At 40.2% G+C, this 15,792-nt stretch overlaps 1 protein-coding gene across 4 annotated transcripts in view; it reads left to right on the forward strand.

Annotated features, from left to right (window-relative positions):
• The window catches only part of kcnt1b (potassium sodium-activated channel subfamily T member 1b), a 416,882-nt gene that overhangs the window by 26,123 nt on the left and 374,967 nt on the right, over positions 1–15,792 (forward strand). For all 4 annotated transcript variants that reach the window (XR_006316044.1, XR_006316045.1, XM_043720458.1 and 1 more), the window contains exon 2: positions 227–388. Coding sequence is in view for 2 of the 4 variants with exons in the window: in XM_043720458.1 (XP_043576393.1) it covers positions 227–388 (162 nt within the window). In the remaining 2 variants the exon portion in view is untranslated. The remainder of the gene's footprint in view (positions 1–226; positions 389–15,792) is intronic.

Below are 15,792 nucleotides of genomic sequence, written 5' to 3' on the forward strand. Positions count from 1 at the left end.
GCTGCGGCTCCGGAGCGGGCACTCCGCTGCTCGGATCGCGGGCTCCGTGTTGGCCCCGGAGCGGACTCCTGACCGGGGCGCGCTCCCGCCGCGCCGCGCCGCGCCGCGCCCGCCGCTGTCCCTGGATGGAGCTGGCGGGCGGGGGGCGCGCCTCGGGCCGGGAGCGGAGCTCGCGTTACCGGTGCCGGTCCCCTCTGTCTGACCGAGACTCTCGCTCTGTCCACAGACTGTCCCCGGCCGGCGACCAGAACCGCAACAGCGACGGAGTCATCCTGGACATCGCGTCCCTGAAGATGAACGAGCTGGAGACTGATGTCCCTCCTCTACCGCCCAGGTACCGATTCCGGGATTTACTCTTGGGAGACCAGTCCTTCCAAAACGACGACAGGTAAGTCCCTGAACTCCTCACTTGAACCCTCCCCTGTTCCAGCAATGATTTACGGTAGTGTCCCTGCTGCAAGGGAGCTGTCCAAGGTGCTGAATCCTGGACAGTTCCCCAAAGACTGCTGAACGATCACCCCTTTCGGCTGCCCATGTGTTTGGAGTTTTTATTTTAGGCTTTAATCCAACTGTAGAAGTGTTAAGCCGGGAAGAATTGAATCAGACAGCACCCAGTTATTCAGTCAGTGTGATAGATTGTGGAACACTCAAACTGCAACGTGACTTTGGGTGTCAGAAGTTAGCCGAGTAAAATGTTTTTTCAATTCCAAGATGCCAATATTATTTATAACACAGATCTGATTCTTGCTTGATTCAACCCTCCCTAATTTTTTTTGGTCAGTCCAGACTTGATGGGCTGAAGAGCCTCCTCAGTACTATATGACCTGAAGACTGTAATTTTGATTTAACTCTGGTCTCAGTTACAATAGTTTGATTTTCAACTGAATATTATATTTTTAAAACACGTTTTTTTTTTACTATTTGCTATTTTTATTTTCTTTTTACTGTTTTTTGTAAAATATTTGTAAAATAGTTGGTGTACTGTTGGTTTGATTTTGTTTGGAATGTGGATTGAAATTATTCATGCTATCAATGATTGTTAATTGTAACTGCAGCCAAGTTGGAATCACATCTCTTAAACACTTTCAAAGCCCAAATATTGTGTACAGAAATTAAGAACTACTACTCACCAGTTTTATTAAATGACAGAGTAGCATTGCAGAATGAATGACTAAATTGATGCACGACAAAGAGCAGAGTCTTAAAATGAGAACTATGTACTTTCAGGATGTACTTTTGCACACTAAGGGCAGTGGGATGTTCTATTCAAAGATATTGGATGTTGGATCAGTTGAGATTTTTAAGACAGTAATTGATTGATGTCGTTAAAATTATCAAGGGATTTGCAATAGATCTAATAAATTGGGTTAAGTTCAGTCATGATCCAAGGGACTCAAAATGAGCAAAATGACCTACTTTTGTTTTCTATAAATGGTAAATAACTGAAACTAACAAAACGTTTTTTGGGTCAATATGTTAAATTTTTGCATAAAATCTGAAGTTATGGATGTAATTTAGCTCGCTGAGCTGGAAGGTTCATTTTCAGATATTTTGTCACCATACTAGGTAACATCAACAGTGAGCCTCCAGTGAAGCACTGGCGTTAGTGACCCGCTTTCTATTTATGTGTTTAAGTTTCCTTGGGTTGGTGACATAACCACAGGAAATGACATCACCAACCCAAGGAAACCTAAACACAAAAGTAGAAAGTGGGTCACTGGCACCAGTGCTTCACCGCATGCTCACTGATGATGTTACCTAGCATGGTGATGAAACATCTGAAAACAAACATTCCAGCTCAGCGAGCTAAATTACATCCAGAACCTCAACCTGAGCTACAAATCTTCTCAAAACTCACTACCTCCAGTTATGTTTGTGGTTGTTATAACTGTGAAATGACTTGATCACATGGCCATAAGATCATAAAATGTGTGAGCAGGAATTGGCCATTCAGTGGAATCTTGGCTGATCTGATAATCCTCAACTCCAGTTTTCTGCCTTATCACATAACCCTTGATTCTCTTACTGATTCAAAATCTGTCTCTCTCAGCATTGAATATACTTAACAACCTTCCAAGATAAATAAATTATCATCTATAAACATACAAATATGGGAAATAGGAGCAGGAGTAGGCCATTTTTCCCAGCCGACTCCAGCATTCAACATGATCAAGGCTAATCTTCTATCTAACCCATACTCCCACTACTTCCCATATGCCTCGATACCTTTAGCCTCTAGGAATCTATCTTTTTTTTTAAACATATTCATTTGCTTACTCCATGGCCTTCTGAGTGAAATCATTTCTCTTCATCTTTGACCAAATGAGCCCAAAGCATAACTTGAAACAGTGACCCCTTGCTGCCTGACCAGGGAAATGTTATTCCACACCCAGAATTTTATACATTTCAATGAGATCTTCTCACATTCTTCACTTTACAACCTATCGCTTGTACCAGTTTTCACATTTCTGTTACCACTCTTCATGGCACCTCTCAGCTTTTTTAAGGCCAAAACTAATCTTCAAAACATAACCAGCTAACACAGAAGCACTTATCAATTCTGACCACTGAGACATATCCCATTGGAAACATTTCAAGTTTAATAAAAATTATATCCTCTGATTCTGGAATGTTCTGAAATACATAAAAATGTAGAACCAACCTGGCAGTTTGTAAATCACTATTAGCTGCCTAATTTTGATGATGACTTTTAACACAAGAACAGACAGGTCTATCATTACATAATATGGAGGTAGGTTTAATTGCGTACTTTTAATTTGTTTTATGTGTAGTTTCTGAATTTTTTGTGAAAATGATTTCAGTGAGTGTTCTAAGCTTTCCCAATATTGGGGCAATGATAGAGTTAGTCGTCTTCCCTGTGTGAATTCCCTATGGCTCAGTTATTTATGGTTTGCTCGGAGGCATTTATGGATGGTACAAAGTAGCATCTTTGTTCAGTTTTCATTTCAATGCATTATATCATTTAATTCACCACTTTGTCTGAGTTAAGAAATTCCCCTTGCTTTTGGGGGGCCAGATTTGACTCTGCGCAGGAAATAAAGGCAGCGTCCATGTTGGGGAACAGACTGTTCCAAGAACTTAAGTTCATGCAGAAGAGCAAATTTAACAGGTTTGATAGAGCACTGTGTCATTATTGCACTCTTGTGCACACAGTAAGAAAGTAGACTTGGGGATTTCTAATGAAAAATTTATTTCCTTGTATTACAGAAAGTAATTCCAATTCCTTACGATGGCACGGTGGCTCAGTGGTTAACGCTGCTGTCTCACAGTGCCAGGGACGAGTGCCAGGTTTGATTCCACCCTTGGGCAAATATGCAAATTCCATACACATGTTCTTCTTGTTTCTGTGTGGGTTTCCTCTGGGTGCTGTGCTTTCTTCCCACAGTCCAAAATGTGTAGGTGAGGTGGATTGGCCGTGCTAAGCCGGCCATGTTGTGTAAGCTAGGGGAAATGTAGGGTTACAGGGACAGGGCAAGGGGGTGGGTCTTGGTGGGAAGCTGTTTGGAGGATTAGTGCGCACTTGATGGTCCAAATGGCCTGTTTCCACATGAAGGGATTCTATGAAATATTTGTAATTGAAATTAGGAATTTCTTTTCAATTAAAATTGTAAGACTTTTTTTTCAAAATTAGCTAGATTAAGGTGAATACTAGTTTATGGAATGCCAGATTTTAAGTTTCATATTCAAAAAATAAAGCTGTGTTGGAGGAAGATGAATAAACAAATTAAGACTAATCTGCCTTACACAAAATTTTCAAGCTGTAATCCAAATAAATGTAAAGTCCCTGTCGACAAGCTGTACCCTTGAACAGTATGAAGCCTTGAATTAACCTGCTGTGGCAAATCTATTTAGTTATTCATTCTGCTCAGCTTTGTTTTGGGTCTTTTAAATAGTAGAGCTCAACTGGATGAATTATTGGAAGACCTTGGTATTTATTTTGTTTTGCAGTGGTATTAATATACAAGGTCACATGCAGTCTGGAGGCTTTTACTGGCTGGCTTGCTTGTGTATTGCATCACAGCTTGCTTGGATAGGTTGCAACTGCATTCACTTGGTCTCTAGTCACAAGATCAAGACCTGAGAGCCAGTTTCTGCCCACTGCCACAAAACAGCCTTCATGCATTTGTTTACGAATCCCAGTGTTTTTACTGCAAAGACCTAGGCACAAGTCAAATGTCATCTTTCTTGGTTTGAGAACAGTATGGGAGGGTAAGGAGAATATGACAGTATAATTTTAAAAGAAATTTAATATTTAACATATATTTGCAAAAATGCACATTTGTAATTTACAATAATTAAATGACATGTATTGTCAAATATGGAGACATTTGGATATGTTTTAATAGAATGATTCACTTGGCTGTCAACAACTGATGTCTTTCATAGTTGTCTCCTTTCAAGGCTTGTGCTTGCAATCATACACTTTATTTTCTGACCTTGACTGTTGTTATCTACAGTGCTGTAAGCAAACTATTTTAAGGAGCTTCTGAATCAAGTTAATTTGACCTTTTATGGAAAGCACATTTTCAGGTTTATATTTTTGTGTATTCTAGTGTGTGGAGGATAATGGCTGAAGCCAAATTTGAAACAATGTTAATATTTTAAACTAATACTTACAATTGATATCAAAGGGAAATATTGCTGTAACAGAGATCCCACGATAAGAATTGTGGTTGCTGTTGAATGAACCCTGAAGTTTGCCTTACTTAAATTAACCTAAACTTTATTCTATATCATGTAATACACCTTCAAAACATTTATAAATTGCAAGTAACTTGAACATGAAGCTTGAAGTTAGTGTACTGCTCCTTATGATGTATACTGCTCTGAAAAGAAAATGATTAGAAAGTACCGAAGTAACAGAATTAGGTTTCTGTAACTGTCTAAGCAGAAGTAAAACACCTTTATTCATTTGCTACCTGGGATCATTGTTAGACATCTGTTATCTTGTGTACATGAACCCTACGTAAAAAGCACATGTTATAGTTTTTTTGAGATTTACAAAATGTGCTGTTCTGTTAGGAACTAAACTGTACAAATAATCAGTTTGCTTTAGCACAACATGGCTTGTGCATATCTCAGTAAGTTTCTATCACTGAGTGGAGCTGAAGTTGTGTGCAATATGAAGGTCTGTTTGGCTTCAAAGGAGATTGTTGATCCCTATGTTTATTGACTCATTACTTTTATTATATTTTATACTTTTATTATATTATATTATGAAAGATGTGAAATGGAATATCAGCTTCAGTTTAGGGACTCCACACTAATCATCCAGTTTTCCCCAAACAGACATTGCACATATTAAATCCAATAGCTGCTCACTCTGCTTTACCCTAACCTTATTATGTAATGACAGCATTAGAATAACACCTTATATAGCGGTATCACTGGTGTGATGTTTTATCATTACCTCCTGACACAAGATGTTATGGCCACTCTGAGTCAGTTTGCAAATTCACTGGATTCAAAAGCAGCTTCATGCCTTGCTCCAGACCTGGTAAAAGCTGTTCTGAGACTAATCGAATTCAGTTTGCACTGGATCTGTACAACAAGCTGAGAGGCTTTCAACTTATCATTATCTGGATGCATCAGGGGTACAATGCGGCTACACCATGTGATTGTGCCGTTCAGTCCCCTGCATTGGTTGTGGGGTTTCCATAGCCTAGACTTGCATCTCCTCCTCTATTTTAACTTCTGTAGCAAACAACTGTAGAAAGCAGAACTTATAAATCCATTCATAGGATGAGGCTGTCATCATGTTGGCCAGCAGTTCTTGCCTATCTCTCACTGACCCTGAGGAGAAGGTGCTGAGCCATCTCAATGGATGCAGTGACTTGCCTGGCCATGCCTGAGGTCTCTTCAGATTCAAACACATTTGTGAGTCATGAGACACATATGGACCAGAGTGGGTATGGGTGGCAGATTCTCTTCTCTAAAAGGCACTTGTGAACCTGTTGGGCATTTCCAACTGTCTGATATTTTCACAACTGAAACTCAGCCTTTTTAATTCCAGATTTATTGAATTGACTGGATTTAAATTCCCCAGCTGTCAAGATGGGATTTCACCTCTTGTCTATAAATTGTTAGCTGAGGTTTCTGGATTATTAGTCCAGTATCGAAACTACATTGAGCCTAAAGAGAATGTAAAGGCTTTTCTGATGTGCATCACTGGGTGACAAGAATAGTACTGGTTGCTCATCTCCAAGTTCCCTTGAAAAGTGGTGACAAGCCCATTGCATTCTTGTGTTCAAGTGATATGGGTACACCCAGAATGGTGTTGGGTATGAGCTTACTCTGGATTATTAGTCCAGTATTGAAACTACATTGAGCCTAAAGAGAATGTAAAGGCTTTTCTGATGTGCATCACTGGGTGACAAGAACAGTACTGGTTGCTCATCTCCAAGTTCCCTTGAAAAGTGGTGACAAGCCCATTGCATTCTTGTGTTCAAGTGATATGGGTACACCCAGAATGGTGTTGGGTATGAGCTTACAGGATTTGGGCCCAGTGATCATGAAGATGGTATTGCTGACATTTCCTGTGCTAGGATGGTATTAGTTAGAGTGTCTCTTTTATATATGGTGATGTCCCTACCTGCTTGCTGTCCTCTGGCTGTGGGCCTGGCAGCTGCTATCAGAGAAGCCTTGGTGAGTTATTGCAGTACATCTTGCAAATAATTCATGTTGAAATCACTATGCACTGGTGGTGGAATGAATTAACATTTAAGGTGGTGGTTGGGGCGCTAACCCAGCAGTTCGCTTTGTAAGTGTTTTTCAAGCTTCTTGAATGCTGAATATAGGATTAAAGACAGGATTCTTGGCAGTGTGGAGGAACAGAGGGATCTTGGTGTTCAAGTACGTAGATGCCTCAAAGTTGCCACCCAAGTGGATAGGGTTGTTAAGAAAACATATGGTGTTTTGGCTTTCATTAACAAGGGAATTGAGTTTAAGAGCTGCGAGGTTTTGCAACAGCTGTACAAATCCCTGGTGAGACCACGCTTGGAATATTGTGTCTAGTTCTGATTGCCCTACTATAGGAAAGATACAGAGGCTTTGGAGAGGTTGCAAAGAAGGTTTACCAGGATGCTGCCTGGACTGGAGGGCATGTCTTATGAAGAGAGGTTGACTAAGATTAAACTTTTCTCTCTGGGGAGAAGGAGGAAGAGAGGTGACCTGATCAAAATTTACAGGGTAATGAGAGGCATGGATAGAATCAATAGCCAGAGACTTTTCCCCAGGGCAGGATTGACTTGGACGAGGGGTCATAGTTTTAAGATATTAGGAGGAGACTCAGAGGTAGGCTCTTTATGCAGAGAGTTGTGAATGCATGGAATGCATTGCCAGCGGTGGTGGTGGAAGCAGAGTCATTAGGGACATTTTAAGCACCTGCTGGACAGGTACATGGACAGCAGTGAATTGAGGTGTGCATAGGTAAGGTTATTTTATTTTACATTAGGATTAATCCTCGGCACAACACCGTAAGCCAAAGGGCCTGTTCTGTGCTGTACTTTTCTATGTTCTATGTTCTATCTTCTGGAGTGTTGTCGGAGCTCATCTGGGCAAGTGGGAATTATCCCATCACAGTCCTTCCTTACACTTTGTAGATTGTGGAGAGACTTTGGCAAGTCAGGAGTTGAGTTACTTGTTCTGGAGTATCCAAACTGTGGTGCAATGTTTATGTGACTAGTCTAGTTAAGGTACTGATCAAGGGGTAAACACCAAGTTGTTGATAGTGAGAGAAGTCAGTGATGAGAATGTTCTTGAATGTCAAAGGGAGATGATTAGGAGATAGTCATTGCCTGTCTTCTTTGTGCAAAAGTCTACTTTTCAGCCAAAGTTTGACTGTTGTCCAGGTCTTGCTACATGTGTGGAGGGATTTGGGCCAAGCACAGGCAAGTGGGACTAGTTTACTTTGGGAACATGGTTGGCGTGGACTGGTTGGACTGAAGGGGCTGTTTCCATGCTGTATGATTCTATGATTATGCCTATGTGAGGATTTGTGAATGGAACCGAAAAGAGTACAATCAGCAATGACCATCCTTGCTTCTAGCCTCATCATGAAGGAAAGGCTATGGATGAGTAGCTGAAGACTTAACAAACAGCACTGAGGAAACCCTGCTGCTGTGCCCTGGGCCTGAAATAATTGGTCTCCTGCTTGCGCCACCACCTTTGTGCTATTTCAGTATAAATCATGCTTGAAGAGTTCTTGTTTTAGGATAAACAATCTATACTTTTTTGTTTACTTCTTGAGCTCAAAAATGCAAACATTATATTTATTTAATCGGATATTGGCCATTCTCATAGATGAACCCATAGATCATGGAAGAATTGACTGGTTACTGAGCCAGTCAAAGTGGTTATTGAACAACTATTATTGGATAAGGAAAATGGCTCCTCACGCCATCTTATAAATGTTGTAACATTGGCAGTTCTACAAAAAGTACTTAATGAAAGAGCATTTTAAAGCCAATGTCCTGAGGTTGTAAAGGATGTGTAAATGCAAGTTTTTGCTTAAAGTTGCTGGCCAGGGTGCTGACCAATTAAATCATGATACATAGCAGCCCTGGCCATCAACAAGCCAGAATGAATATTGGTTGAGAAGTGAAAGGTGCAGAGTACTTGATCAGGCTGGTAATCCAGAACCTAAATCTAAATTATCCCCAGATAGTGGATCTAACCCATATTATTAATTTACCTGGCCACAGAGAATATCATTTATCACTTCGTTTTTGTAATTATTGTATCCCAATTCACAAACCTTTTCTCTTAGAAGTGAATAGGTCTGTTGTGCATTTAGATATAGAAGCCAGTTTGTATACAGCAGGACTTTGCAAGAGAGATGCATGATCAGGTAATTTGTTTTTTGAGGCCGTGGGCAGAATATTAACTCGGAGATTGTCCTCGGGTTCTTAAAAGATGCTCCAGTTGAACACTTTTCTAAAGAATTGTGCACCAAAATGATGCACTGAATTGCCAATGTGGAGAAAGATTATGAAGTGAAGTTTGAAACTAGAATCTCCTGATCTGAGGGAGGCGATCAAGTCAATCTGTAATATAGATTGAAGCTTTCCAAGACCATTTTCATCTTCGCATTTGTATGTGATGTATGATCAACTGATTGTAAAATTGTCTTTAGTTTGTCCATTCATCAATACATAGAGACTGAGATGAGGAGAAAAGTTTAGAAGCCTGATGAGGTAGGATAAAATAGATGTGGGTAGCCTTGGGGGAGGGGATGAAGAGAAGAATTCATGTGGATATCCCTATGAGAGAACTATGTAAAGTGAATGGAACTAGGGAAGGATAAAACTTACTAACTGGGGAAAAGAGAACCTGAGGTAAGGTGTCGAAGAGAATCTTTGTGCATTTTCTGTACTTATTAATACATTGTTCTCTGCAGTGACTAATTGTTAGTGAGGAGTTGGTTGTCCAAAAAGCACTAAATTGATTAAATACCTCTCTGGATGGTTGGCCGATCAGTAATTGATATAGACAAATGTCAGATGATAATTAATCTTATAAATAATGAGTTTTTTTACAAAAAAATCTATCGGTTTGAAAGATGTGGGCTTGCCAACATTTATTGACCATTTCTAATTACTCTGAAAAGGTTCTGATGAGCTACCTGTTTGGGGGTGTAGGTCCACTCAGTGATGTCAGAAGGTGAATGTACAATACATCATTAAAATTCCAGATATAGACTTTGTGAGCCGAAAATTGAACTAGGAGTAGTAATAGAAACCATATTAAGTAGGTTAGCAAAATAGTTTCTTTTAACAGAGTTGGAGCCATGGATTCAATATTTTCCCTGTTTGCTATCTCATCAAGCCAAATATTGTTTCTCTATCCTTGCCATGAACCTTTCACTTTCTCTTTAATTTTCTCATAGCTTAGCTCAGGGCCTCCTCAAACCTAAACCCATCCATAAAACCCACCTTGCCATTACTTTGACTCCTCTCCCATTAGATGGTTGGTCCTGCCTACATTCCCATCTCCCATCCTTTCACATAGCTCTGCCTAAGCAAACTGCCTCCCCCAGCTTTAATGTACATCACTGCCACTGGTGCCTGTATATTCATTTGCTGCTTCACTGCTCATTAGCTTCTCTTAATCCCTTCACTTTGCCGAACTAAATGGAAGTTGCTTTTGTGGTGAGTAGGAGTTGCTTTATAATCATGTGTGCGGCTGACTCCTGTGTTTAATTAAAGTGGAGGACAGGAAGATAATAACACAATAGATACAGCAAAGACCTGGATATTCCCGCATGATGGATTTTGTAGTGAAGTACCAAAAGAGTATATGCTGTTAGAAGCACTTCTAGCATCTTTAGGCTCTGCCTAAGAGCTTTACAGTCAATGAGGTACTTTTTGAAATGTAGTGAGAATTGCAGTATAGGTAAATATGATGACTAATTTGTGCACAAAAGATAAATGATCAGAAAACCTACATAAGTTGTTGTTTAAAAAATGGAAGATTGGAAAAATATATTGACTTTTTTCAGTCTTAATATTTGGTTAATTATATGTTGTCCACACTAGACAATGTTTCTAAAAATACTCTACACTGGGAGTCCTTTTAATCTTCAATTACTGGAAAATTTCTCTTTTCTGCCTCTGAATAGGTTTTGTAAATTTTTGGCTCCAATCTATCATTCGTTTGCAATTAATAGAATAGAAGGCATTGCTCATTCTGTCTTCAAGGACATTTTTGTATAGAATCCCTACAGTGTTGGAGCAGGCAATTCAGCCCATCGAGCCCACACCAGCCCTTCAAAGAACAGCCCACCCCAATCCTGTAACCCTGCATTTCTACATCCCTGGACACTATGGGCTATCCAGCCAAACCTGCACATTTTTGGACTCTGAGAGGAAACAAGAGCAAACCCACACAGATATGGGGAGAATGTGCAAATTCCATACAGACAGTCCACCAAGGGTGGATTTGAACCCAGGTCCCTTGAGCTGTGACGTAGTAGTACTAACCACTGAGCAATCGTGCTGTGCTATGCATTGCATTTATTGGTTTTATTGTCCCCTTGCTATTTTTGCACGAAATACGTTATTGTTCTAATAATGCAGATAGTCCTAAGGGAGGCTGAGATTTATTTTACTGTTAGAATCTCAAAGCTCTATGTTTGAACAAGATCAAACAAAAGGACCTGTGGAAAATTCCAATTTGTGGTGGGGAAGGTGGAAGAGAAATTCAGAACCAGAGGTTTGTTTTCCTTCAAGAGTAGTTGCATTAGGCAGTTATTTATGTGTAAACTGACTTGCAAATTCATGCCTTGAATTGAAAATGTCCAGAACTTACCAATTGAGTTATGTCACTCTAAGTTCCTTCCACAAGGTAGTATATTCTTAGTGCGAAAAAATTATTGAATTTGTACACTAATTGCCAATTAAACTCACCACAGAAAATGAGGGTCCATACAAAGAGATCATAAGACCATGAGAAAGAGGAACAGGAGGAGGCCATTCAGCCCCTCGAGCCTGCTCCACCATTCAACGGGATCATGGCTGATCTGACATTCCTCACGTCCACTTTCTTGCATTTTCCCTGTAACCCTTGATTGCTCGAGTGAGAAGGGCCTGTGCCCGAAACGTCGAATCTCCTGTTCCCTGGATGCTGCCTGACCTGCTGTGCTGTTCCAGCAATAAAGTTTCAACGAATCAATCTCAGCCTTAAATAAACATGAGGACTCTGCCTGCACAGCTCTCTGTGGCAAGGAATTCCAAAGGCACACAACCCTCTGAGAGAAGAAATGTCTTCTTATCTCAGCCTTAAATTGGCACCCCTTTTCCCCTTGGGGCAGCTATCAATGACTGGGGCTACAGATTTAACATAAGGAGCAGAACAATTAGAGGAGTTGCGCAAAAACTCTTTTTCATCGAGGATGGTGGGAATCTGAAACTCACTGCCTGTAAGCATGGTGGAGGCAGAAACACTCATCACATTTAAGAAGTATTTAGATATGGACTTGTGATGCTGGAAAATGGGATTAGAATAGTTAGATGTTTGCTTATGACTGGCATGGATGTGATGGGCTGAAGGGCCTTTTTCTTTGCTATAGACCTCGACTCTTTGACTGTAATATCTGATAATGAAAACATTTCCTTTTTAAGAACATGATCATTATTAATGCAGTGCCAATCAACTTTTCTCACGTTGAAACTGAACATTTAATTTGTGGAGTCTTTTTTTTTGCAGCTAGTAAATTGTTCTTCAGAGGATTAAATTTTAAATTTCTTATCACTTTTGAATTATGCACTTTTCTTTTTTTTTAAACTCTTTCTCTTTCTGCCTGTTTTTTAAAGCATCTTCACTTTAGTCTGCCTCTGGTTTTCCTCCTTATCCTTAAGTTTCTTTGGTAAAAGCTACACTTGACTTATGACTCATCTAATCCATTACTCTGATTGTGTCCTATCAGCTTGTGCTTTTAAAACATGAGTTCTTACAGCCATCACTGGCTAGCCCAGCATTTATTGCTCGTCCCTGTTAGCATTTCAGAACCAACCACATCTATGTAAGTGGCACAATGGCTCAGTGGTTAGCACTGCTGCCTCACAGCGCCAGGGACCTAGGTTTGACAACTCCATTGGGTGACTGTCTTTGCGGAGTTTGCACATTCTCCCCATGTCTGCGTGGGTTTCCTCCGGGTGGTCCGGTTTCCTCCCACAGTCCAAAGATGTGCAGGTCAGGTGAGTTGTCCATGCTAAGTTGCCCATACTGTTAGATGCATTAGTCAGAGGTAAATTTAGAGTAAAGGAATGGATCTGGGTGGTTTAGTCTTCAGAGGGTCAGTGTAGACTTGTTGGGCCAAAGGGCCTGTTTCCATACTGTAGGGAATCTAATCTAAAAATGTGGGTCTGGGGTCATATGAAAGCCAAACCAGAAAAGGATGGCAGATTTCCTTCCCTAAAGGATATTAAAGAATGAAGTAAGTTCTGAGGACAACTAACAGTGATAACACATCCACCATGAGATGAGCGTTTAATTCCAGATTTTGCTGCATTCCAATCTGCCAAGGTAAGATTCGAACCCATGCCCTCAGAAATCAGCACACGTTGTCTGAATTTCTGGTCTGGAGACATTACCAGTTCAACACTGCTTGTCTCTAATGCAGCGTATTGAGTAACCAACTTTGAACAGTTGTGCCCAAGAAGGAAATGATTAACAGGGCAATACACAGAGCTTCCTAATTCAGGTCTGACCCATTATTTTGTTAGAGATGACATATTTTCTTTTTTTCTTGGGGATGAGAAACTGGAATGGAAATTGGACTGTGATGAGTGAAAGATCTGGAAATCTTTGCAACGTTAGAATCAACTGCTGTATATTTTTGATAATACAACGTTGCTTTTTAAAACCATAAGAAGACCATAAGAAATAGGGGTGGAAGTAAGGCCATTCAGCCCATCGAGTCCACTCTGCCATCCAATCATGGCTGATGGGCATTTCAACGCCACTTACCCGCACTCTCCCCGTATCCTTTAATTCCTTATGAGATTAAGAATTTATCAATCTCTGCCTTGACGTGATGAAGGGGAGAAATTGAGACTGAATGGCACCAAGAGTCTGTTCAGTTAAGAAATCCTGCGCGATGACAGCCCTCTGGTTGGTGGAGCTACAGTGTATTAAAAGCTGTAAGTGCCAAGGCAGCTGGAGAAACATCCAGAGCCTGCAAACATTAAGCATCCATCACCCATGTCTTTCCCTCACTCTGTCTCTGGGGAAAAAGACAGAAAACCAAGACAGCTTCAAAGGAAGAATTCTAACAAGATCAACTTCTGAATCACAGGGTGATCGTCACCCTACAGACAGCAGCATGTCATCAGTCCTAAAAATCCAGAAAGGATCGAAAAGTTGATTTTAGATCTTCAGAATTTTGTTCACTCTGTCTATATTCTTTTGCAATCTGTTGTATCCAGATCAAACCATTTGTCATTGTCTGGTTCATCCTGAATGACTGTATGTATTTTAGGTTTTTTTTTGAAGGGGTATAGTTTAAGCTCACATAGAAGTAGATTAGAAATCATTCCTCTTTTCTGCTTTTTGTTAAAAGTTACAATAAAACAATTTATTGTCTGTTTATTGCAAAACCTGGTATGAATGGCTTTTGTCCTGAATAGCAGTCAATCAGGCAAATTAGTACTTTTGGTCGTTTAACTGGGATTTTATACATTTTAGGAGAGTTTGCGAAACATGATTATCTCTGCAGTTTCCAGTTCAGTCATAACAGTATACATGTTGTGGGACAGCGATGCCAAGGTAATTTCTGTGCACAGTTTTTTGTCATTTATATTATGCTCCATTGTTGATTGCTGGTGGCCAAAATTTGTGAGAAAGATTTATTATTCTGTGCCTTTTCCAAATTAGCTTCTAATGGACAACTGCTGCTTGTGTGGAATACATCCGGGCCCTTGCTAAGGTTTCCTGAAAAGAAGAAGAAGATTCTTTTCTATAATTTAATAACAAAACAAACAGGTCTGGGGGCAAATACTATTTTGCGCATGGTGCACTATTCATTCACAGTGCTAACACACTGATGCTGTATTTAGAACACAAGGTTCATGACAATGGTAGGTCTCTTGTTGTTGGCTCTTTGTATATTGACTGCATATTTGTTAAGAGACTGTCGGGTGTGAAAGATTTGCACAATACTGTAATACTGATTTGGAGATGCCAGTGTTGGACTGGGCTGTACAAAGTTAAAAATCACACAATACTAGGTTGTAGTCCAACAGGTTTAATTGGAAGCACCAGCTTTCAGAACACTGCTCCTTCATCAGGTAGTTATGGAGGCCTGTAATACAGTACTCTCTGAATGGAAAGCGTCTTTTGAGAGCTATGAATCTTGAACATGATGTGGAGGTGCCAATGTTGGACTGAGGTGGACTAAGTTAAAAATCACACAACACCAGGTTATGGTCCAATAGGATTATTTAGAAGCACTAGCTTTTGAGTGCTGCTCCTTCACCAGGTAGTTGATGATTGTTAACTGATGGAGCAGCGCTCCAAAAGCTAGTGCTTTCAAATAATCCTGTTGGTCTATAACCTGGTGTTGTTGGATTCTTCAAGATTCATTTAAGATGTTCATGCTTTTGATACAGTCAGAAAGCATTGTGAAATTGTAACCGTGGTGTAAGGGTTCAGAATCCTACAACAACTTTGCAGTGATTTCGTGGAACTGCTCCTCTGAGCATGAGTAGCACAGTGTCAGCAGAATTATATGCACTCAAAGAAACACTCTAGACTGAAAGAGCAGATGGAGGTGAATAATAAAAAGAAGGTAATTTAATCCCTAATCAAATATAAGATCACATCCTTATGTATCTGTAATGACCATGCTGAATTAATCTATCATAAACAATGTTCCTTTAAAGTGTATGTCTAAAGACCATTTTTAACTTTATTGTTCTCCTTGATCAGACTGTCTTTAATCCACACCCCAGTGTGCATCAAACCACACACTAAAAGTATTACACAGAGTCATAGAGGTATACAGCAAGGAAACGGCCATTCAGCCCAACACACCCATGCTGACAAGGTTTCATAAGTTCATAAGATACAGGAGCAGGATTAGGCCAATCAGCCCATTGAATCTGCTCCGCCATTCGATCATGGCTGATATTCTCCTCACCCTCATTTTCCTGCCTTCTCCCAATATCCTATTCACCTATCTACGACCCTCATCATTTATAAACCTCTTCAGAGCTGCCCCTTGGCCTCATATGCTCCAGAGGGAGAAACGTCCCAATCTATCCAGCTTCTCCT

This window comes from Chiloscyllium plagiosum, chromosome 30, assembly GCF_004010195.1.
Source record: "Chiloscyllium plagiosum isolate BGI_BamShark_2017 chromosome 30, ASM401019v2, whole genome shotgun sequence".
Lineage (NCBI taxonomy): Eukaryota > Metazoa > Chordata > Chondrichthyes > Orectolobiformes > Hemiscylliidae > Chiloscyllium > Chiloscyllium plagiosum.